General features: G+C 42.0%; 1 protein-coding gene across 1 annotated transcript in view; it reads right to left on the bottom strand.

Moving 5' to 3' along the window:
* TRIM33 (tripartite motif containing 33) overlaps positions 1 to 25914 on the bottom strand; it is a 99459-nt gene extending 73545 nt beyond the window's left edge. The window contains 1 exon segment of the mRNA XM_042462557.1: positions 25353 to 25914. Within this exon segment, the coding sequence (XP_042318491.1) occupies positions 25353 to 25899 (547 nt within the window). The 5' untranslated portion in view covers positions 25900 to 25914.

The following is a 25914-nucleotide window of genomic DNA, read 5'->3' as shown; positions in this document are numbered from 1 at the left end:
TCCAGTTTGTCTTAGCAGGGTAATCTCAGGGGTGATTCCGGTTGAAACCTTCTAACATCAGGTCACCTGACAATCCCCATTTGTCTGTAACCACATCCCCACCCCCACCCCAAGAGGATTTTTCAGTGCACTGTAAACTGATCATCACATGTTGCATGTTCCTCCCATCTGTTTACTCCCAGGGTTCTTTCTTGCAATAGTAAAATAGACAAAATAAACAAAACGCTCTCTACTATGATGCACAAAACTGGGGGGGGGGGTGTCAAAATGTTTCAATTTATTTTTAAGGAATAAAAATATTCTGCACCTCTTGATTTAAAATTATAATTGTATTTAGTATACAGAAATCATTTTATTAAATTGCAGGTTTTAATGTATTCAGCCAATGAAATCTGCGGGTTAAGTGCAATGTATATATTTTGCTGTAGGCTGTATTTTAGAGGAAGGAACTGGCAAAACCACCTCTGAGTATTCCTTACTTAAGAAAACGCTATGAAATTTATGGGATTGCTATAAATTGACAGATGTTTTCAATATATGCATGCATGCACTCACGCGCACACACACACATTACACTGTTCACTTCACTAACACACACAAAGCTCTGGTGCAGGCATGCTTGCTGTGGACAGCTCTTTGATACCAAGACTTATATGCTGTTGGATGAAGGGCTGGTAAATGACAAAATTATCTCAGAACAGTAAGAAACAAACTGAAGTCTCTTTGCATTAATTTAAAGACAAAAAGTCACTAGTTGAGAGAGTAGGCCCTTTGAGAAGACCTCGATCAAAAGAATCTGGATAGCAGACAGGTACAAACAGCAGCTGGTCAAAGTCTTGTCCACTATGGTAAAGCTGTATTACCATATATTGATACTTAACGGTAATTTATCTAATGAGGTACATGTTTGCATATAGCCATTTAAATTAGTGTATGATTTTGATAGTGAGATCACCTTCTTTCTGAGTGATGTCTGTGTTGGGTGATACATCAGTGTCTGCTATAGAAATCCATATGTGTCTCCTGAGCATTCCAGCTCATTAAGCATTACTCACACTTTGTACAAAGCAATGATTTCACATTTTAAATTTATTGCTATTACATCAAATTATACATAATTACTGAAAAGCAAATTAATTATCAGTGTTGAACACACATAAAAACAGTATGAACGGAAGTGAAATAATTTAAATGTTTATGTAACTATTGTATGACACATGCTAATTGTTCCTAATTTACTTTAGATGCACCAAATCTGACTGTAAACTGTCAATAAAGTATTAAACCTACAAATTCTAGTTCAGGGGTAGGCAACCTGCGGCCCGGCGAGGCCTTGGGACCGGCCCCAACCCAGTCCTGCCGCCGATTGCCTCCAGGGCCTTTGGCCTCTCGCGCGCAGGGGCAAAGGGGGCAATTGTCTATAGACGCCTCAGAAACATGCATTTATATTAACTTTTTTTTAAAAGTCAGCAATTTTTTTTTTTGCGTGTCCTCCACTTTTTTTAAAAAAGTGTCCGCCATTTGAAAATGTTGTCCTACATTTGTCCCGGTTTATTTCTTTATTTAAATTTTTATAATTTTTTAATTATTTATTTTTTTGGCTTCGGCCCCCCAGTTGACTGAGGGACAGCAACCCGGCCCCCGGCTCAAAAAGGTTGCCTACCCCTGTTCTAGTTGCTAATTTTAAATCACCCACAGGCCTGTTGATACCATCTAACCCTTGTACTGTCTATTGATATTGCTATCCTGATACACACAGTTATCTGTTTAATGGACACCTGCACAAGATTAAAGAGTTGACTTGGGGGGGGGGACTTTATATCATATATGAATACAGTGATCCTCCACACTAAGAAATGCATACACCTCTAGCCATTATAGTCACTAGAAGCCAATTCAAACTATGAACAACAATATAATATATAACTGCTTACATTCAAAATCAGTACATAAAACATTAAAAATGCTATCAAGAAAGCAAATTCATAATCCAGATCAATGAATAGGAAAAACGGTCTTCTTAAATATATGTCCATTAGTTGATGCCAAGAATCCACGAATATGATTTGGCCATGGAAGGGAAGCCCACATTTGTGGTCACCAAGACCCTGCCTATTTATATTTAGCTTGAATAAATTCTAGAAAATTCTATGAGATTTACTTCTGAGGATATGCAGGACTGGCTTGTTTTGATTCCTGGCCTAATAGCCATAGCAGCTTCATTTATATACCGCTTCATACCACACTGAGCCATCTCTAAGCGGTTTACAATGTATAATCTAATTGCCCACATCCAGCTGGGTACACATTTTAGTGACCTCAGAAGGATGTAAAGCTGAGTCGACCTTGAGCCCTTGGCTGGGACTGCACTCACTTGTGAGTGGCTGTGCAGTACTGGCATTTAACCACTGCACATTCCGTCTATGTTATTTTTTATTATTATTATTATTATTATTATTATTATTATTATTATTATTATTAATTTTATTAGCTTTTTTGCTAACTTTACATTTTCTTATTGATTTTATCTTTATATGTAAACTTTATTTAATTATATTCTCTAAACCATCTTTTGCTATATTCTTGAGTTAACAGTTGTGGTTACCAATTTAAATTAAACAATTTCAGCTGCCTATCCATACCTTGTCTGTTTTCCCTTTATTCCGTATCTTCTTCTATCTTCTAACTTATATAACATACTCAAAAATCTTTACTTCCTTATGATAACATCTTTCCACCAATTTTCTATGTAATCATAAAATATATTCCAGTCCTTTTTAGCGTTCTCTTCTGTTTTTCCTCTTATCCAGCATGTCATTATATCCATCTCTGCTATCTCAAAAATTTTAATTAACCATTCCTCAATTGTGGGGATTTCCTTTGTTTTCCACTTTTTTGCAAATAATATTCTAGCACATGTCAGCAAATAAAATAATAGTTTTCCATAATTTTTTTTCCTGTTATTCTATGCCAGGAACCATGAATAGAGCTGAAAATAGGACCCACAAAATCCCAACCCAGGTATAGGGACAATCAGGAGGGGAAGGGAGACACAGTTGTCCCTTTATATCCATTCCGGACCCACCCACCCCCAGATTTAAAAAAACCTCAGGATCTCAAGTCACATTGTTCTCTATGGCAGCATGATGTCTGCACAGCCGCTAGTGCAGCCACGTGCACACACCTCCATTAAGAACAACAAAGTTTGCTATCCGCAAAAGATCAAATCCATGGATGGCAAGCCCATGGATAATGAGAGCCCACTGTACTGAAAACTCAACTATGAGATATTGATGTCAATTACAATCTGGTCTTCTGTTTACAAGTTTGGCCTAGAAATCTGCTGCTCACTACCTTAGGAAAGGGAATCAGAAATTGTAATAACATCTAATTACCAAGGCTAGAAGAAAGTACCAAGCATGTGCACGCATATACATAAATATTTAGACATCAATCATTACTGCTCGTGGTGATCTACAAAATTATAAAGGTAAAGCTGATAGGGCTTGGCTACCATGGAGATGGCAATGTAACACGAACAACAAAAGGAAGAGACACACAATGACAGGCAGGTGTGAATGTGGAAACTTCTGGGAAATGTACTTAAAGGGGTTTTTTAAGGTGGGCATAAGCATTAAATATATTGATCTACACTATAATTTTTGCAAACAGCTTATGCACCAATAAGGGCTAAAAAGTGGGATATAATAAATGAAATGATTTGAAGTTATCACCAGCTCTGCCCATCTCATATATTTTCACACAAAGTTGTGAAATTCAACACGGAGAAATGTAAGGTATTGCACTTAGGGCAGAAAAATAAAATGCACAAATATAGGATTGGGGACACCTGGCTGAATGAAACTACGTGTGAAAGGGATCTAGGAGTCCAAGTAGACCACAAATTGAACATGAGTGAACAGTGTGATGCGGCAGCGAAAAAGGCCAATGCAATTTTAGGCTGCATCAATAAAAGTATAGTGTCTAGATCAAGAGAAGTAATAGTGCCACTGTATTCTGCTCTGGTCAGGCCCCACCTAGAATATTGTGTCCAGTTCTGGGCGCCACAATTCAGAAAGGACATTGAGAAACTGGAGCGTGTCCAAAGGAGGGCGACAAAAATGGTGAAGGGTCTGGAAACCATGCCCTATGAGGAATGACTTAGGGAGCTGGGGATGTTTAGCCTGGAGAAAAGAAGGTTAAGAGGTGATATGATAGCCCTGTTTAAATATTTGAAGGGATGTCATATTGAAGAGGGAGCAAGCTTGTTTTCTGCTGCTCCAGAGAACAGGACCCGGAACAATGGATGCAAGCAACAGGAAAAGAGATTCCACCTGAACATTAGGAGGAACTTCCTGACAGTAAGGGCTGTTCGACAGTGGAATGCACTCCCTCGGAGGGTGATAGAGTCTCCTTTCTTGGAGGTCTTTAAACAGAGGCTGGATGGCCATCTGTCAGGGATGCTTTGATTTGGATTTCCTGCATGGCAGGGGGTTGGACTGGATGGTCCTAGTGGTCTCTTCCAACTCTATGATTCTATGATTCTATAAAGAGGAATTTATGTCTTATTTTACAATGCTTTTTTGAGACAATCAGAATAATTCCAAAGTGCAGCATAGTGCAGAGACTGAATCAACAACTTTATTTAATTTCATATTGAGCATAAGAGGGTTCCGGGTGCTTCTAAAGCACAGCACAGAGAAAAATGAAGAAGTGGTTAACCACTGTTTTGGAGAGCAATTTTGAAATGGCTGCAATTTTATCCTCTTAGCTAAAAACATGATAAAATATATTTGCTATGATCTGAATTCAAAGCTGTTTACAATACTTATATATGTATACATACATACAACTTGAATTAATTATATTATAACAGAAATGAAGTTAAAATGAATTAAGATACCTCAATAATAATAAAAAATACAGCCGGCCCTTCTTATATGCGGATTTGCCACCCACGGATGGCAAATCGGGAAATTGTCCCCAATGGCGACACGCGTGCATTGTGCCTCCTCTTCACCACCTCCGTGCCTTTTTTTTTAAGAGGAAGCGCGGAGGGCAGCAGCGCCAGAGGCCTTCAAGGCCTCTGGCACCGTCACCCAGCCTCCTCACCGCCACTGCCGCTGCGGAAGGGGCAGGTGTCGGTGCTGGGACCCTCTTGGCCTCCAGCACCGGTATCCAGCCCTTCCGCAGTGGCGGAGGCATGGAGGAGGCCTTGAATGCCAGAGCTAGAGGCCTTGAAGGCCTCTGGCGCAGTGGCTCTGCCTCCTCACCGTCACCGCACGAAAGGCCCGGTGGCGGTGCTGTTGGGGGCCAAGAGGCCTCCAGCACCGCCATCGCACCCTTTCACGGCAGCGGCGAGGAAGCCAAGACTTGGCTGCCACCCAGCTTGCCCCACAGCAGCGGTGGCGGAGGCCAAGCAGCCACGCCGAGACTTTAAAGGTAAGTAAGGGGAAGGAAAGGGAGGGAGGCAGGGAGGGAGGGAAGGGAGGAGGGAAGCGAGGGAGGGGAGGCGGGGGCAGGAACTTTTGTCCCAATGGCGGTGCGTGTGCACGTGCGCCGCCATTGGGACAAATGGGACTTGAGCATACATGGATTTTGGTATACGCGGGGGGGTCCGGAACAGATCCCCGCATATACCAAGGGCCCACTGTACAATTAAAATTATAAAGTTAATCACATCTGTTCAAGCACTCACCCAAAGCAAGCAGTTAGTTGTCAAAGGTCTGCCTGAATAGAAAAATCTTTGCAAATTAACAGAAGAACAAGGAGCAGAGGACCATCCAAGTCTCCCTCAGAAGGCAGTTCCACTGTCTGGAAACAGCCACCAGAAAGCCCACTCTCACATCTTCATCAGATATGCCTCTGAAGTAGAAAGACTCTCTGCAAATCTTAAGCCCAGGAAGGCTTGTAAGAGAGAGCATGGTCATTAGTCTTCTGAAATATAAAAAACTACATTTATTGTTTGAGTGAAATCCAATCCAATCAAGTTGTGTTGCTGACTGAACTAATTCCATCAGCAGGACAGTGTGAGAGCAATTCCCTTTTCCATCACCCAGCAGGCTCCGGAACACCATCAGTAGTTTACTACATACTGAAGGGCTCCGCAACAGACTCTAGAGTTTATCAAACAGGAGGAATTTCTCTTAAATTTGAATGAAAAGAAATTGGGGCCAGTTTTGCACAATTATGTGAATGCACATTGTGCTAGAACTGGCTCCCCATTGCCCGAAAATAGCATGCCACTGCCCAAATTTGCGTGTGGTAGTCTATCACGCAATAATGTGAAACCCCATGATTGCACTCGGACTGACTTCCCATTGCCCGAATTTGTGTGTAGTGGGTTATCACGCAATAACGTTAAACCCCATGATTGCATTGAGATTGCCATCAAATTATACTTCCAATTCCCCTTGTCTGATAAATTCCTCTGAAGTGCCTAGAGATGTGAGAGAGAGACAGAAGTTTGCTTGCATGATTTTGGATTCCACCATGTAAAAATGCAAATGCTAAATGATTCTTCTGCATTCAGTGGTCATGATCCAACAGGATGCTTCTATCAGCAGAACTAACAGGGGCAATTCCCTCTCCATCTTGTCCTCTCTCTTAAAAACTGTTGGAAAATTCTTTGGAGCAGGTATCTGGTACCATGGAAGGCTGCAGGAAGAAAAGGAGACTTCAAACACTACCACTAGTGAAACCACTGGATTTATGCAAGTTATCTCTCTATGCCAAGAAGGGTTATTGTTATACACATCATTTTTAAGGACATGAGACTGAATTTGTGTGTGTATCTGTACATATAAATCCACAGGTATGTGGGCATAGAAGCTAATGAAAACATCTCCTATCTGATCATTTTTGTGGCCTTGCATGTAAGATAGGATAACACAGGAAATACTTTTTCAAATAAAGTTGTTTTTACATCCTGGCAGCCAGTAGTTGTTTAACTTTTCATAATGGACTCCATACAAACTTGACAGTTTATAAACAATGTGCAATGAGAAAGATCATGGGATTATACTTAATTTGTTGCTATTAATTTGCAAAGAGTTTTCTTGACAAGATTTATTCAGAGGAGGTTCATGGTTGCCTTTCTCTGAGGCTGAGAGAATGTGATTTGCCCAAGATCACACAGTAGGTTTCAGTGGCTGAGGAGAGATCTGAACCCTGATCTCCCAGAGTCCTAATCCAACAGTACAACCACTAGGCCAGGCTGGCTCTTCCCATTATCCTTGTTGCTAAGTTTACTAGGTAATGGTGGCCAACAGGACCAACTCACATTTTTCTAGACCAGGGATGGATAACTGAAGCAGCCACTTTTATGCCACAGAACTCTCCAAGAACCACATGAACTACCAAAAAGTAAAACAAAAAAATCCAAAATGTGGCTGGGGGTCTGAAAACAGCTGCACAATATGGCATGTGGCCACTTGCCTGAAATAAGCCACAACTTTCCTTAGCAAAGAAAACACAAAGAAATAAGTATGTCAGATTTTCCAGCTGTCATTGGCTATCTACATGTACCATTCCCAGCAGCTATTCTGGTGCTCTATATTCTCCACCTGAGTACACACATAAAGGATTTATAGCCACTAATTTCAGTCTTCTACTCCAGGAGAGAAGGGCGAACAGGGAGGACTAGAAATGTATTTATTTATTGCCCTCTCCTCAAGGCAGGGTACAACATAGATCAAAACATATAAAACTACTTAAACACATTAAGTTAAAACACATAAACATAGGAAACATTAAAACCATATAACATACAATTAAAAATATACCATTTTAAAATTAACTGGGTAGGCCTGCTGGAAGAAATAGACTTTTTAATGCTATTTTAAATTCAGACAGCATGTTTAATTGTCAAATCTCTCCCAGCAAATCATTTCATATTCTAGCAGCAGCAGGTGAAAATGTCCTCTGAGTAACAGTTGCCAGTCCGGTTCTGGTTGAAGTGGCCCCCAGAGGACTTGAGTGTATAGGGCAGATAATATGGCAGGCGGCAAACTCATAGGTAACCTGGACCCAAACCAAGTAGGGCTTTAAAGATAATAAACAATACTTTTTACTTTGCCTGAAAACTAACTAGTATACATTGAAGTAATTTTAATGTTGGTGTGATATACTCATTCTTAAATGTACCAGCAATCAGTCTGGCTGCTGTGTTTTGAAATACAGTAACTGAAGTTTCCAAACTTGATACAAAGGTAGCCCAATGTACAGCGCACTGCAAAAGTCCAGCTTTGAGGTTACAGCACATGCACTACCACTGTTAGATCTCCTGATTCTATTTTATGTATTGATTTATATGCCATCTTTCTCCCAGGACAGGACCCAAGGCAGCTTCCATAACAACTGTGCCCCTTCCAAGAAGTTTAATAAGCACTCCTGACTATCTGGCTGACATTTGGAGCAAGGGAACCAGGATCACTCTCATTCATGTGGGATAGTATGGCATTGGGGATAGAGTGGCACCTATGTAACAGTTCCTTTTTTGAGGAGCAGCTATCCCCGAGCATCAACATCTGGAAACTGCCTGAGATAGAACCAGAACCACTGAAGAACAGTGTCTTCAATTCCCAACCACCTCAGATGTCTGAGAAGGAGGCCATGGTCAATGGTAATGAACACTGCTGAGAGCTCTAAAAGCACCACCAGGGACACACTCTCTCCATCAGTGCTAAAGCAACCACAGTAGTTTCAACTCTGTATCCAGCTCTGAAGCCACTCTGAAATGGGTCAAGGAAGAGTGTGTCATCCAAAACTACCTGGAGTTGGAAGGCAAAAGCCCTCTCAATCACCTTGCCCAAAAAAGGAAGATTAGAAACTGGTCTAGAATGATTAAGGTCAATGGCATCCTGGGAGGGCTTTTTCAGAAGTGGTCTAACCATCATTACTTTTAAACTCCCCTCCCTGTGAGATGCATTAATAATATGATGTATTTGACATCTAATTTTATCTCTTCCATGAATGACAGGGATCAAGAAAACAAGGTGCCTTCCTTATTTGTCCCAGCCAGATTTTCCTAGTGTATTTCCCAGATTCAGCAGAGGCTCCTTAGCTATTTTGGTTCCATCCTTCCTGTGCTCATTAAAAAACAAAACAAAACAAACAGCTTCATTTATATACCACTTCATACTGAACTAACAATGTCTAAGCAGTTTACAACTGTAAGCTAATTGCCCCCAACAATCTGGGTACTCATTTTAGCAACCTCGGAAGGATGCAAGCCTGAGTCGAGCTTGAGCCCTTTTTGCTGGTACTGAACTTGCAACCTTATGGTTTTGAGTGCGTGGCTGCAGTACATGCATTTAACCACTGTGCCACCAGGGCTCCTATAAAGGGCTCCTATTAAGAGGTGGGAAACCTGCAATATGCACACACACCAGCATACCAAGGCATATCAAGAGGAAATATGGATGAGTGCAGCTCTAACACTTGCTTGCAAGATAGTAATAGGACTTCTTAATATATATCTAAAATGCATTCATTATATTTTTGTAAACCACATAACATGATAAATTATACAATATATTGCTCAGTTATTATCCTGCCGACACCAAAGGTAGTAACCATACAAATGACACTGGAGAAAAATTAAAATTCATTCAAAGTTGCATAAATACTGTGTTGTTGTTGTTCTTGTTCTTGTTAATATTAATATCCCGCTCTTTTCTCAAAACTGGGACTCAAGGCAGCTCACAACATTAAAAAACAATACAATTAAAAGCATACCAAAATAGTACATTACAATACAATTATATTATTACAATATTAAAATAAGTTACATATTAAAAAAATAAAAACAATTAAAAAAGATAAAAATTTTAAATACTTTCAATACTTTTGCTGTATGCATTACAACATCTATGCTAAAAGAGGCAGCATAAACATGAAGTTTTAAATATCTCTATGCAAAGTTAATTAGGTACAGGAGAGTGAAAACTACCAACACCCCATGCACTACTTTAAAAGAGTTTCATAAAATGGCTTTAAGTCATTTTCTTCCTTACTACATCGAAGATGTTACTACCATCTGGAAAATAAAACAGAGAATACCATTAAGATCTATCTTAATTTTTTCACTCCAAACTACAGCTCAATTGTTCTGGAGGTAAGCAGGATCACTACTACTATAAAAGCTGAACAGTTCTAGGGCAAGCAAAACCCATCACCATCACTTAATATGACATTCTACAAACCTCTTGTCTCTCATCATCTCACAGAACCATTCTGCTAATCTTAAATATCTCACTCTATTCTCATTGTTCTTGATGGTCTATCAACCATCTCATACCTCAGAACTCTCCTGAATTGTTATTAAATGCTGCCCAATTTGCCTCAGAGCTACCTAATGAAAGCACTTAACCAAAGATTAGGAACTAAACAAACTAATTCATTTTATAGGATTACTAGAACTTAAGTGACTAGTATATATAGAACTGATGATGATGATGTGTACAAAGCATTCAAACACTACTACTTATTCATCAGACTGACCCAAATACATTTCTGGAAATGCTGGTCCAAACACAGACAAACCGGACAAGACAATCGGGATAACCTATTCATAAAATATGCTACACTTTACACTAAGTTTCCTGCTGCACTAAACAGCTGACTCGGCTGTTTAAAATGAGTGTAGATTATGTGCCAAATTATTTTGCTCATACCAGTTCCAGAGTTAACACCAAAATTCATTTATACTTTAAAACGAATCACAGCTATATCCATAGCAAAGGCAACATTACTAAGTGTGCAATGGGATCTTGCAACACCTTACTAATAATACTAATGCACCTGAGGAAGTAGGCTCAAGTCTATAGAAGCTCATGAGTTAGTCTCAAAAGTGATCACAATCGCTTTGCATATTGATTTTCAAGACTAACACAGCTACATCTTTGAATTATTTTATGCGTTAAATTTGTTATCCCATTGACAAAGACTATCAAGAAAAATCCTGCATAATAAAAAGCAAAAGAATACTTCAGACTAACATGTTAGCGCAGTTGAAATATTATATACCTCCACAGTGTTTAGAATTCTTACCACAAATTGTGAGGATTCTTCATCCTGATGTCATGAGGTGAGGACTGAAGGTAGAAAACCTAAGCCATTATTTAACAGATGTTGATGTACTATCTCCACACTCTAGTTCTTGTATTCAATCCCTGGAATATCCAGCTACAGTTGAGAAAAACCCTTGTCTGAAATTCTGGACAATACTGACCTAGGTGGACTAACAATCTACTGACAAATCTCTATGTTCCCAATAAAGTTTCAACAAAACAGTCCACTTTATCAGAGCCCTTTCCACTGAGTAGATTAGACCTTTCAAGATATCCAGCATGGTATAGTGGTTTGAGTATTGGACTAAGGTTCCAGAAGACCAGGGTTCAAATCCCCACTTGGCCAAAGAAACTCTCTGGGAAAAGACACACTCACAGACTCAGGGGAAGACAATGCCAAACCTCCTCTGAACAAACCTCATCAACCAAACCCTGTGATAGGGTCACCTTAAAGGTCACCATAAGTAGGAATACTTGAAGACAAACAACAGAGACCATTCAAAAACTTCTATTTCACTGAAGGTCAGATGTAAGCATTAAAAATAAGTAGGAAAGCTATACTTCCAATTCTGCTGCCAAATTTTTCCTCAGAGAAGTTTTGTTCCATTATTAAAACAACTGGTAACTATCCCAAGATCAACAGAGAAGTAGCAGAACATACATTTCTGCCAGTTACCATATTTTCCGGCGTACAAGACTACTTTTTAGCCCTGGAAAATCTTCCCCAAAGTCAGGGGTCGTCTTGTACTCCGGAAAGCCCCTGGGTCCTCAAGAGAGCCCTGGGCAGGGAAGCCTTCTCTCAAAGGCAAAGGAGTGTCCTCCTCTGTTCCTTCTCTCCTTTGACTTTTCCCCTTCCTTCCTTCCTTCCTTCCCTTTCTTTTCCCCTCCTTCTTTCTCTCCCTCCCTCCTTCCTTCCTAGTGTTGCCAATGTGGTGACTCTCACACAAAAATGTGGACCTTTAAGAGCTTTTGGTGTGATTTTGGTGCCTGGCTCTATTTCAGGGCAGATTTGGTGACTTGCCCATTTCGGCTGAGAGCAAGGCTGGCTACAGAGCAACCAATCCTTTGGAGTCACACACTCACACTTTTCAGCCAATCAGAGAGAGAGCTGGAGAGTGGTCACCACCCCACCCTCAGAAAAGGGTCTCTCTCTCTCTCTCTCTCTTAGCCCCAGTCCCTCTGAGAGCCAGGCTACAGAGCAACCAATCCTGTTTGGATGGAGTCACACTAACAGCCAATCAGAGAGAGGACAGTGGTTGCCCCCCTCACAAACTACAATTCCCAGGATTCCCTAGTTTTTCAAGGGAATTGCCTCCATGCTTCCAGATCCCAGCCCCAGAGATAGAGTCTACAGTATATTATTATTATTATCATCATCATCATCATCCTTTATTTATTTATTTATTTATTTATATCAGTGTTGCCAGTTTAAGTCCACTTCTGCAGGTGCATTTGGATTTAATAATGATAACAATAATGGTGATAATGAGGATAGAGAGATAGGTCTTGTAGCACCTTTGAGACTCACTGAAAGAAAAGTTGGCAGCTTTCCTAGACTTAAGCGTACTTCCTCAGATGCATGGGAATTGTACAGTGGTACCCCGGGATACGAATTGATCGCGTTACGAAATTTCCGGGATACGAAAAAGTTAGATTGGAAAAAACTGTTCCGGGATACGAAGGTTTTTTCAGGTTACGAAATTTTTTTCGGCGCGAAATTCAAACGCGCGGCTTTCCAGCGCTAACGGAAAGCCTTTTCGGGTTGCGAAATGCATCGGGTTACGAATGGGGCGGCGGAACGAATTAATTTCGTAACCCGAGGTAGCACTGTAGTTCATTGTGGCACCAGAGCTCTTTCTCACAAAACTACAATTCCCAGGGTTCCCTAGCACTGAGCCAGGGCAGTTAAAGTGGTCTCAAACTGGATTATTTCTGCAGTATGGATTGGACCTTGAGCATTTTTAATAACCAAGGTCCAAAACACACTGCAGAAATAATCCAGTTTGTAACCACTTTAACTCTCCTGGCTTAGTGCTAGGGAATCCTGGGAATTGTAGTTTGTTGTAGCACCAGAGCTCTTTCTGACAGAGAAGGCTCAATGTCTCACAAAACTACACTTCCCAGGGTTCCCTAGCACTGAGCCAGGGCAGCTAAAGTGGTCTGGATTATTTCTGCAGTGTGTCTTGGATCCAACTTAGACTGCATCTTCATTCCAGAGACAATCCAGTTTCATACCATTTTAACTGCCATGGCCCAGTGCTATGAAATCCTGGGAATTGTAGTTTGTTGTCACACAAACTAGAATTCCCAGGATTCCATAGCACTGAGCCAGGGCAGTTAAAGGGGTGTCAAACTGGATTGTTTCTGCAGTGCAGTTGCAGCCTAACACATTTCTATTTGGCACAAAGCTTCCTGGGCTTTGATTCCAATAGGAGTCACTTGAACTGCCACGGCTCCATCCATACAGAATCCCTGGGATTTGTAGTTTGGAGCAGTGCCCCACATTCTTTGGGCAGAGAAGGCAAAAGACCTTATAAAACTACAAATCCTAGGATTCCAATAGGATGGAGCAGCAGCTCTTAAAGTGGTGTCAAACTGCATTAATTCTAAAGTGTAGATGCACCAAGAGGAAGGGCGGGAGGAGTTGTCGAGGCGGGTGAAATAATGTTGTGTATGCTGTTATTTCAAACGTGGAACACACTCCTTCCTCAGAGTGTAGTGGAGTCTGCCTCCTCTTCCCCTCCTTTTCTTCTTTCTCCTTCTCCTTCTTTCTCCTCCCCCCTCTTTCTCCTGTCACTGCTGCTGCTGCTGCTGTTGTTGTTGTTGTTGTTGTGTGCCTTCAGCTCCTTTCTGACTTATCGAGGAAGAGAGGGGTAGTCTTATACAGTGAATATATCCCAAACACTCTATTTTAAGTTGTAAATTTGGGGGTCGTCTTATACGCCCAGTCGTCTTATACGCCGGAATATACGGTAAGTTATGAGAAAGTTGTACTATGTAGTTCTTGTCAGGGATGATGGGAGTTGTAGCTCTTCACCTCTGGCTTGAACTCACCACCTGGTTGTGCACCGCGCTGACCAGTTTTGGCCAGTGGTTAAAGCTTAGCAGAGTTACAGAGAATAGGCTGAAGACCCCGACAAACTCTCCAAGCCTTCTCACTCTTGCTTCCACCGAAGTCTTCACCCTTCTTCAGGATCCAGCTGGTTCTTGTAGCTTCACCCAAGACACCAGACAACTCAGTAGTCTTATATAAAAGATCTACTTTATTCTACTATATACAGCTCCAAAACTATCCAACACAACAATACTCTACTCCTCACTCCTACTACTGTACTACAATCCACTACTACAACCCACAAAATACATTGGGATGCATAGTCATTATTATAGTCAATGCATGGTACCACCCACTGTTGTCTGTTTCCACCCAGTAGGCGTGTACACCATTCTCATTGGTTCTCTTGATTCATCCTACAATTAATGATTTCATCATCTCAGCCTTGACCACTTAACAATTGTCAGGTGTGTCCAATTATCCACTTTACATTTCTTGTCCTTGGCATTCAGGACTTGTTAATTGTATTACCATTTACACCTGTGTGGTTCTCAATTGGCTTCTGCTGAGTCACCCTGACTCTCACATACATGTTTTATTTCATTTACTGTATATCCCATGTTGCTTTTTTCTTAACAGTTCTTATACTGGATCACTGTTTAATCAACTTTGCATCTGTAATCACATGGTGAGCACTCTTGTTGTACAAGAGACCAAACTGCAAAGGAGCTATTTCCAAGAGTGTACTGAAATACCACTGTTTATATTCCTAGTGTCCCCAACAAGAATATGTAGTGCTCTTTTAGTACAGTGGTGCCTCGGGTTACGAAATTAATTCGTTCCGCGGCACCGTTCGTAACCCGAAAAGCCTTCGTAAGCCGAATTGCCATAGGCGCTAATGGGGAAAAGCCGCGGTTCCTTTTAAAATAGCGCCGAAGTTTTTTCGTAACCCGAAAAAACATTCGTAACCCGGAACAATTATTTCCAATGGCATTTTTTCATATCCCGAAAAATTCGTAACCTGGGTATTTCGTATCCCGAGGTACCACTGTACTTCCCTGTTTTTCAATGGATCTTCTCCATTCAGGAGTAACTCCATATCTCAGGGAAGATGAGTTTGTGGTGAATGTAATGACTGAAACATGTAATAACAGCTCAAGTAACTACAAGAGGATCACTTCTGACACCATGGAATTCAGAAGAAAATGTTAGTTGAGAAAAGCATGTCTAAGGGCCATCTAACAGAGTATGAACAGAAGAATGCTTGGAAATGTGGTGAAGTTTAAACCTTGATGGGGAGCATTAAGAACAAAAAAAAAAGTCATTATAAATGTGGGGGTTTAACCCTTTTCCCACAGGTGTGAGGTTCTGCTTAAATCTACACTGCTCTAAAATGGGAAAACGTCCACAAATCTCATGGTTACCACAACTGTTTTTTCCCCCTCATCCCAACTCTGGCACCAATGTAAGGCCCTCTCCCTGTCCTACTGCTTTAGCCACCAACTATGAGGACCTCCTAGATGCCCTCAAAGTACTGTGCATCTGTGAGATATTATGAAACCTATCTCTCTACCAAACATCGCACCCTTTATTCACTGCTTCAACCACAAACACCATGCCTGAATCCAAACTTTATACAATCAGCCCTCAATATCCACGGATTTTTTATCCACAATTCAAGTACCCATGGCTTAAGTTATTCCAAAAACATATGAATTCAAAAAAGCAAACCTTGATTTTGCCATTTTAGTTAAGGGATACCATTTTACTATGCCACTGTATTTAACAGGACTTGAGCATCTGTGGATTTTGGGATCCATGGGGAGTACAGGAACCAAACCCCTGCAGATACCAAAGGCCCACTGTAATATAAAATGCATTCCCAGAGACCAAAAGCGTATAAACACAAAAACAATATTTTATTAACAGATGTTGAACAGAACAAAACAGATTGATTATTTAATAAATTTGAAACCAATTTAAACTCTTAAACTCATTACAGGTACATCTTAGTTAAATAAGGACCCGTATATACTCAACAATAAATCAATTTTATGTGTAAGTCAAGGTCAGGTTTTGGGGCCAAAATTATGAATTTTGCTATGACCCGTGGATAGGGTGAGGGTAAAACTTGGAGGCTCCTTCAGGGTGTGTATGTGTGCATATGGCAACAGCGACTCACACTGAGGCTTTTCTTCATCGTTTCAGCCAGATGGATGGGTGGGAGGGGGACTCTTAAACAAACAGCAATATCAATCAATCACTTCTTTCTTCTGCTTGGCTCTTTCTTGCTAAACTACTCTCTGCACCGCATGGGGAAATCTGAAAGAACTGCTATCACATTTCCATAGTGACCTGTAAATAAGTCAACCTAGGATTTAGGGGTAAGTTTTTGGGCATAAAGTTTTAGACTTATAGACAAATACAGTAATGTGTTGCTAGATATTCCTTCTTTAGCATAAACCTTTGTACAGGGGGCATAAATACACATGGGAAGAATGGGGGTAGGTTGCTACACCACAAAAAAGAAGAGCAGCTTGAATACCAGTAAGTTTCAACAGAACTAAAGATATGCACATGTGAAATGAAAAACACAGGACTGGGAAGCAGCTTTTTCCAAAATGCATCTAGATATGTTTCCACCCTTTCACTAGCCTCCAATTTTCTAATAATTTCCATTTAGGTGGCCAAAATTACACATCTATGCTGTTTTAACATACTTGGCCAACTGGTGGCACTCATCTGCTTTCCCCTTGTCCTCCTGTTCTGCTGTTCAAGCATGTTCAGTAAGGTATTCCAAAGGCAGCTGCTGTTTACCTTGCCTGTTATAAGGAGACACACATGGCTACAATTGGATCGGCTAGAGTAGAATCTTGCTGTTTCCCTGATCATTGTTTACTACAAATATTGCAACCTAACACCAAACGTTTGTATTTCTCTACCATCCTTCCAATGCCAATGCTACTAAAACTTCTTAGCTAGACAGAGGACAAGCAAAAACAGGGGCTGGGCAGGAATAAAAATAAGCTTCTTTGTCAGAGATTTTGTTTACTGAGGTATGCTTGTAATTCCTAAACCTGACTTAGCCCTCAATTCACTCATGTCTTTTTTCTCTCTCCAACTACTTTAACTGCCCAGCTCACTATATCAACTGTCCTTCATCAATGCCGGTCACCAATCTTATCTAAATCTCCTCAGATATTCCACCAATCACCACTCCTTCTCAACATTCCAGTCTCTTACCACCACCCTCCACCTCACCTTATTACCTATAATATATATATATATATATATAGTAAATGAAACAATGTGAGGTCAAAGAGTTTCACAGGCCTGTTACAGACAGCCAAAATAAAGCTGCTTCGAGTCACAGTGGAGGTATGTTGTTTCAATGATGCATGCGTCCTAAGAGTCCAGAAGCCGCACCAAAGCCACGTTCCAGTCCTTAGGGCTGGAGCATGGCTTTGGTGCAACTTCTGGACTCTTAGGACGCATGCATCATTGAAACAACATACCTCCACTGTGACTCGAAGCAGCTTTATTTTGGCTGTCTGTAACAGGCCACAGACAGCATTCACAGTTTGTTTGCTATATAGCCATGTTCTGAAGGAATTTTTTCATGACATTTCACCAGCATTTTTGGCCACAGATGCAGGTGAAACGTCAGAAATAAATTCTTCCATAACACAGCCATGTAGCCCAAAAAACCCACAGAAAAACTATAAATTAAGCAATGTTTTACACGTCAAAGTCAATAGCATCACAGTTTCCACTGCAATTATTTGAAACTTTGCTTATATCACTTCATAGATTAGATTGCACTAAAACACAGTTCTGCAACAACTTTTAAAGCACAACCTCTTGTGCAATAGTTAGATGGGTGGAAATCCATTTGCACAACCACAAGCAGGATAGGGATATGGCATTATGACCCCCCCCCCCAAAAAAAGCAACTGCTAGACTGCACTAGTGTATGTCACCAACAGGATTCTGGCATGTTTAAGTAATAATCCAATAAGAAATCCTACCCCTACATGCAGTGATTTATGTTCCTTTCACATGCACAAATAGATTAGCAATAGCAGTTATTTATATACCACTTCACACTGCCTAAGCAGTCTCTAAGTGATTTTCAACTGTAAGGAATTGCCCCCAACAATCTGGGTACTCATTTTAGTGACCTCAGAAGGATGCAATCCTGAGTCAAGCTTGAGCCCTGGCTGGTACTGAACTCACAACCTTCTGGTTTGTGAGTGAATGGCTGCAGTACTGGCATTTAATCACTGCACCACCAAGACTATGAGTCTATGGAGAAACTGTTAACAGCCACATTTATACAGAACCTTCTACAAACTGCTTCCCTCCAGATATGTTTAGGCAGTTACCACAACCAATGTACCGGTCTTGCTGTCCAGGAATAGTGGATATTGTAGTACAACATACATGAGAATCCTCACTTTAGAGAAGGCTACAATCTCTACAATACTGAAAAGCTCCTATGATTAAGGCCCTTAAATTTGGCTAATTCAGTCACCTCAGTGATGCACTACGGTTTAGTGAAAATAAGTCTTGCAGCTGTTCTGTAGGAAGAGAAGAGGACCATAGGCCTGTCTGTCAAGGTATTGTTTAAAACACTAGGATTTTTAATTAATCTGAGTTTAACATAACATTACCTCAGTTCAAAGATAACAAATGCCGTATTTTCCGGCGTATAAGATGACTGGGCATATAAGACGACCCCCCAACTTTTCCAGTTAAAATATAGAGTTTGGGATGTACTCACCGTATAAGACTACCCCTCTTCCAAAGCACACCAAATAAAAATTTAAAAAATATCAGATTTTATTTCAATATGATAATTTAAATTCAAATACTTATGACATGGAAGTCCTTAGCAGGAAACCTTGTTGTATACAAAGCCTGCTTGGACTGGTCAGCTCTTCCTGCCTGCCCAGTGCTCCATGTCTCCAAGACTATCAGGGCGGTAGCTGCTTTCATACGATCGCCGCATATGGCAGGGATGAGGCCACGGCTGTTTCTGAGCTCCCCCCACCATATGCGGCGACCGCAGATTCTCCAATTCAGCTCGGAAGTTTCAGCACCTGCCCTATAATATGACACCCGGCGTATAAGATGACCCTGAACTTTTGAGAAGATTTTCCTGGGTTAAAAAGTTGTCTTATACGCCAGAAAATACAGTAGTTGAAAATGGACACTTAGAACCTCCTCTTCACAGTCACACCACAGAATGAGACTGCAGAAGATAGCAGGATTATGCAGATAATACTTAAACTATGGTTTAATTCTTTGTCCAAGCAAAGCCACTAAATTTATTCTATTTTTAGATTCCAAGCCTAACCAAATCAGGCCTGTTATTTATTCGGTTTATTTGTACAGTATATCCCTTCATAAGATGTAACCCAGGCATCTTAATAAACTAATGTGCAGTGAATTCTGACACCAGTGATTGAAGTCTGTGAACCTAGTTCTAAAAAATCTCATGTGTCCATTATTCAGTGTTTCAAACCAAAACAATTACAGTAAATGTACAATAAGAATTTTTGCAAAGTGAAAATAAAAATGATTTATTAGATGGTTTAGCACGGTGGCTTAGAGTACCCAGTGAGAATAGCACTGAAGCCACATACTCACTATTTGTCCTTAGGCCATCTGGTTTTTCTTAAACTCATCACATGCCTATGGTATAGACAGCCAGGTGCCATAGTGGTTTGAGTGTTGGACTATGACTCTGGAGACAGTGACCTTTGGCAAGTTACATGTTCTGAGCCTCAAAGGAAAGCAATGGCCAACCTCCTCTAAAGCAAATCTTGCCAAGAAAACAGCAAATGGAGATAGTATTGATCGACCTTGGATGGGTGTTACAAGGAAATAAATGTGAAAATTCAAAGTACTTCAAACAAACTAATAATTACAAATATTTAGTATTACCATTGCTTCTGTATTGTGTGACCAATTTTATAAGTTGTACCACAGTCCATTTTGTTCCGTTATTTAGGAAAACCCTGAGAGCCAGTGCAATGCACAGATTAGACTGTGGGACTATGATTTGAGAAATGCAGCTTCAAGTCCTAAGAGCCAGAGTGGTGTAGTAGTTTTAGGGTTGGACTACAAACTTGAGAAGAGGGTCTGAATCCCCATTCATCCATGGAATCCCACTGGGTGACCTTAGGCAAGTCACACTCTCTCTGAGAAGACAAAGGCAACCCCCCTCTAAACAAATCTTGCCAAGAAAACCTCATAAGAGTCACCTTAGGGTCTCCATAAAACAGAAAGTATTTGAAGGTACACAACAACAACAACAACAGCTTTAAGTCCCCACTCTGTCATGGAACTCATCAGGTGACCATGAGCCAGTCACAACCTTTCAGCCTGACCTATTTCACAAGGCCATTGTGAAGATGAAGCGAGGAAGGGAACAGCTACATTTACTGCTCTCAGCACACTGAAGGAAAGATGGAATATAAACATAAGAAATCAACTTCAAAGATGCTAGATTATCTCAAGTGACTACCGTATGTTATTCATCAAGCACAACATTTCACTAAAATGCCACTTCTACCAAGATAATACAGGACCATGTCTAAGTTAAAGAAACACCAGTGGTCTATGAAAAGCTGCTGTTAAAATAATAGTAAACATTTTATAGACAAAGCAAAGCACAAACAAACCACTACTTGTGACCAACATGCTACTTTAAAAGTATTTCCCCCCAAAATGAATGTATTTTCATGCAAGAAAAGCATGTATATTTGAAGAGGCCCCAAGTCCAGCAGTCTCTGATGAAACCAAACCACTCAAATAACAGAGTGCCTGTTGCTTGGTGCCCATCTACTTTATGGAAAGTATACAAGGCAAGCAAATTTGAACATGAGCACAAATTTATCTACCAAGTCAGTTAAAGAAAATGGGAATTCCTGTACTTTATCAATGTTTTTAATATTCTGCAGACTCCTGATCAATAATTTTAAAACCCGCCCATTCCCCACTTTAGTTTCTCTTATATTTTCCATCTTGAGCTGGAGGTGAATTGTCCATTTTAATTCTGACAGTTACATGTTTCGGGTTGCTCCATGTAGATTTATGGATAATAATGGAACTAAGTGCAATGAAGAAGAAACAAGCAGTACCAGACATAAAGGTTCAGCACTACTTCCAATGTTCGCTTCATTCAAAAACAAACTGCATGAAGTGGGAGTAGATTATCTCACCTGTGTACTCACCAGAAATAATAAATTAATTTAGCAGTGTTTGCCAAATCTTGCACAACAACAACAACACTGCTATCTAAAAAAGTCCAGACTGGTTATTAATTTTAATTTCCTAACATGAAAGCCAGGCGCAAGTACTATGTATGGGGAATCTCTTAACATTGCAAATATTTCCTGAAAAATGCCATGCTGCTGAAGTGAATACTGCGCTGGTGCATGATCCTCTATGGATGAGGCGGCCTGGAGAGTAGTTTTAAGACAAATGAATGAGAGATTATTGGAAACTGGGATTTTTTTTAAAAAAGCAGTTGTGATTTGGCAGTAAACGGCTGACAGTGTGATTGGGCTGGATGAAATTCTTAGCTTAGAAACAGGTGTAGGTTGAGTGGGATGGAAAGAAGAGCAAATAGGGATAATAGAAAAATTGACTCGCAAATGATTAACAAGAATTATAAAATCACTTTCTGTTTCCCAAACTGATACCATTGAAATAAAGTAAGAAGATGGGAAATGTAATTAAGAACGAAATTTTGTGTGAAAAGACCATGAGCTCCATGAAATGGCTAGCATCCAAACTGAATTTCTAAGTGCCTTCCTTTTAGACAGGGAGGAGCCTGTGGTGGATCTCAAACTTTTAGTAAAGTGTACACTCTGCAAGGGACTAAATATCCTTAAAGGCACATCATCCTGTCTAAGCTAAGAGTCAGCCCTGATTAGCACTTGGACGTGGGACTACCAATGAATAGCACGTGGTGTAGGCTAAATTTCAGAGGAAGGAACTGGCAAATCCACCTCTTGAGTAATTCCTTGTCTATGAAATTCATGGACTCAGTGACCTGAAGGCACACATACAGAACGTGCAGACCTGAGGTTGGCTTAAATCCACTCTACTATTCTGAAGGACCCACCATATTCACCAACAAAATTTACTCCCACTTCATTTCCCATTATTTAATAAGTAAGACCAGTCAAATTGTTAGTTGATCTTCCATAAAATGCACATCCTGAAGGTCTGAGTAACCAGCCCAAAAGCAAAGTGCCAGCTGTGTCCTTCTGACATGCTTTCACCACAAGTGGTCTCCCAGGTACACACACACTGACCCAGTGCTATGCAGTCTTGTGCACAAAATAAGTAAAGAGATAGTACAGGAATACCTGTTTAACCTAAATGAATTTAAGTCTCCAGGACCAGATGAGCTACATCCAAGGGTATTAAAAGAACTGGCTAATGTAATATCGGAGCCATTGGCAATAATCTTTGAAAACTCCTGGAAAACAGGAGAGATCCCAGCCGACTGGAGGAGGGCAAACGTTGTCCCCATCTTCAAAAAGGGGAAAAAAGAGGATCCCAACAATTATCGTCCAGTTAGTCTGACATCAGTACTAGGAAAGATTCTGGAGCAGATCATTAAACAGAGAATCTGTGAACATCTAGAAGCCAATGCCATAATCACAAAAAGTCAACATGGGTTTCAGAGAAACAAGTCATGCCAGACAAATCTAATCTCTTTCTTTGATAAAATTACCAGCTTGGTAGATGAAGGGAATGCTGTGGATATAGTATATCTTGATTTCAGTAAGGCCTTTGACAGGGTTCCCCATGACATTCTCACAAACAAGCTTGTAAAATGTGGGCTGGACAAGGCAACTGTTAAGTGGATTTGTAATTGGTTGACCGGCCGAACCCAAAGGGTGCTCAACAATGGCACCTTTTCATCCTGGAGAGAAGTAACCAGTGGGGTCCCACAGGGCTCTGTCCTGGGCCCAGTGCTATTCAACATCTTTATCAATGACTTGGAGGAAAAAATTGGGGGAATACTTATCAAATTTGCAGATGACACTAAAGTAGGAGGAATAGCTAATACTCCAGAGGACAGGATCAAAATTCAAAATGACCTGAATAGACTAGAAAGCTGGGCCAGAGCTAACAGAATGAACTTCAACAGGGAGAAATGTAAGGTACTGCACTTAGGGCAAAAAAATGAAATGCACAGATATAGGATGGGAGACACCTGGCTTAAGGAGACAACATGTGAAAGGGATCTAGGAGTCCAAGTAGACCACAAGTTGAACATGAGTCAACAGTGTGATGCGGCAGCTAACAAGGCCAATGCGATTTTAGGCTGCATCAATAGAAGTATCGTATCTAGATCCAAGGAAGTAATAGTGCCACTATATTCTGCTCTGGTCAGGCCCCACCTGGAATATTGTGTCCAGTTCTGGGCGCCACAATTCAAAAAGGACATTGAGAAACTGGAGCGTGTCCAAAGGAGGGCGACTAAAATGGTGAAAGGTCTGGAAACCTTGCCCTATGAGGAACGACTCAGGGAGCTGGGGATGTTTAGCCTGGAGAAGAGAAGGTTAAGAGGTGATATGATAGCCCTATTTAAATACTTGAAGGGATGTCATATTGAGGAGGGAGCAAACTTGTTTTCTGCTGCTCCAGTGACTAGGACCCGGAGCAATGGATGCAAGCTACAGGAAAAGAGATTCCACCTCAACATTAGGAGGAATTTCCTGACAGTAAGGGCTGTTCCACAGTGGAACACACTTCCTCGGAGTGTAGTGGAGTCTCCCTCCTTGGAGGTCTTCAAGCAGAGGCTGGATGGCCATCTGTCGACGATGCTTTGATCTGGATTTCCTGCATGGCAGGGGGTTGGACTGGATGGCCCTTGCGGTCTCTTCCAACTCTATGATTCTATGATTCTATGATTCTATGACCAAGGCCAGTCTCCTTGCACTGCCAGCCAACAAGTGGTTCTCTACCCAAAAACTCTATCCAGAGAGGCATGGTGACCAGATGTCCTAACTGCAAAGGAAGGCAAGGTGCCACAAAATGCAGGACATTAAAAAATGGAGGACACTGCAAAACAAAAGCTAGAAACACTAACATAAATATCAATTCATGCTTCATAGTCATGCTCAAAATGGAGGACATTGTGGAATTTGTCCTGGAGACAAGAGGTTTGCAATGTAGGACACGCATTGAAAAAGGAAGACATCTGGTCCCCTGCCAGAGCGAGCTCCAAGGAGGCATCATCCACCCTCAATAACTATAAGGGAGGTTTTGTGTCTGTGCATCCCTTCCCCGCGACTGCAGCTGACTTTGGGTTGCATCCACACTGCAGAAATACAATGGTCCCTACACATCCTCTGGGGTTAGGGGAGAAGGGTCCCCACAAATGGGGGGAAACCACAAATAAAGAAGCCCCACTATTTTTTTACCTGAATGTCTAGGTCCTCCAGTGCAACTCTTTGGCCAACATCTGCCAGAAGCTGATCACAGAACCATGCTGGAGGACCCACAGATGCTCCATAGGAACTGCTATGCTCTCCAGCAGAACTCTATGGTCAACCTCTGGCAGAGTTGCACTGGAGGACCTGGAGATTCCTAGACAGAACATATTGAAACCACAAATAATCAAATCTGCAGAAGTCAAAGCCACAAATGTGGAGGGACAACTGTAATCTGGTTTGACACCACTTTAACTGCTGTGACTCAATACTATGGAATTCTGGGAATTCCAGCATCAGGTCAATGTTTGTGTATCTAGAAGGTGGCTCCTGGAAAAGGCCTGTTAGAATAATATAGTCAGCACTTTGCTTTTGGGGTGATTATTCATACCTTCTTCAGGATGTGCATTTTGTGGGAGACAGACTTAACTATTTGTGTGGTTTTACTTCTTAAGTGACGCTAAGAGGAGCTGGTCGTACATTTTGTCGGTGGCACTCGGTCTCTGCTGGGGCTTGATTCCAGGACCCTCCCTGGACTCCAAGACTCGGGGCTGCTCAAAGGCCATGATAGGCAGCAGCAGCAGCAGCAGAGCAAAACGGACCCTTCCCTCCGCACTGGCCCTTGCCTGGCTCTTTGCCAGGGGCTCCGCTCTGGGCCCCAGAGTTCCCAGGCAAAGAGCGAGAGCGGGTTCTTCTTCTTCCCTGCAGTGTGGCAGCCGCTCCCCGGCCTCCCTCCCGCCTCCCGGGGGCCTCCGCACTCACCCTGCTGGATGTCCCCGTTGGCCCCTCCGGGGACGGGGACGTTGAGCTGCCGCTCTGGCTCCGGGAGGCACCTCCGGCAGAAGGAGTGGAGGCAAGGCAGGAGCTTGGGCTCGGCCTCGCGGCTCTGCAGGCTCTGCGCGCACACGGCGCAGGTGTCCAGAAGGGAGAGCGGGGCCGGGGCTGGCAAGGAGGCCGCGGAGGAGGAGAGGGCGGGGGGCGCGGGGCTGGGGCCCAGGGGCGGTGCCGGTGCGGGGCCTACGCTCCCCACAGACGACGACGACGATGGCGCCGCGGCCTCCGCCTCCCCAGGGCCCTTCTCGCCCGCGGCGGCGGCGGCGGCGACGACGACGGCGGGGCTCTCCCTCTCCTCAGGCGGGGCGGGGGCCGGCGGAGACGAGGAGGCCGCCGAGGTGACAACCACAGCCGACGCGGCGGCGGCGGCGGCGGAGAGCTCTGGGCCACCCCCCGCAGACCCGGCTTCCCCGGCCCCCTCCCCGCTAATGCCGCCGCCGCCGCCGCCGCCTCCTCCTCCTTTGTTTTCCGCCATATTTCCTCCTTTGAA

The sequence above is a fragment of the Sceloporus undulatus genome, chromosome 4 (genome assembly GCF_019175285.1).
Source record: "Sceloporus undulatus isolate JIND9_A2432 ecotype Alabama chromosome 4, SceUnd_v1.1, whole genome shotgun sequence".
Taxonomy (NCBI): domain Eukaryota; kingdom Metazoa; phylum Chordata; class Lepidosauria; order Squamata; family Phrynosomatidae; genus Sceloporus; species Sceloporus undulatus.
This window is presented reverse-complemented; position numbering and strand designations above follow the sequence as displayed.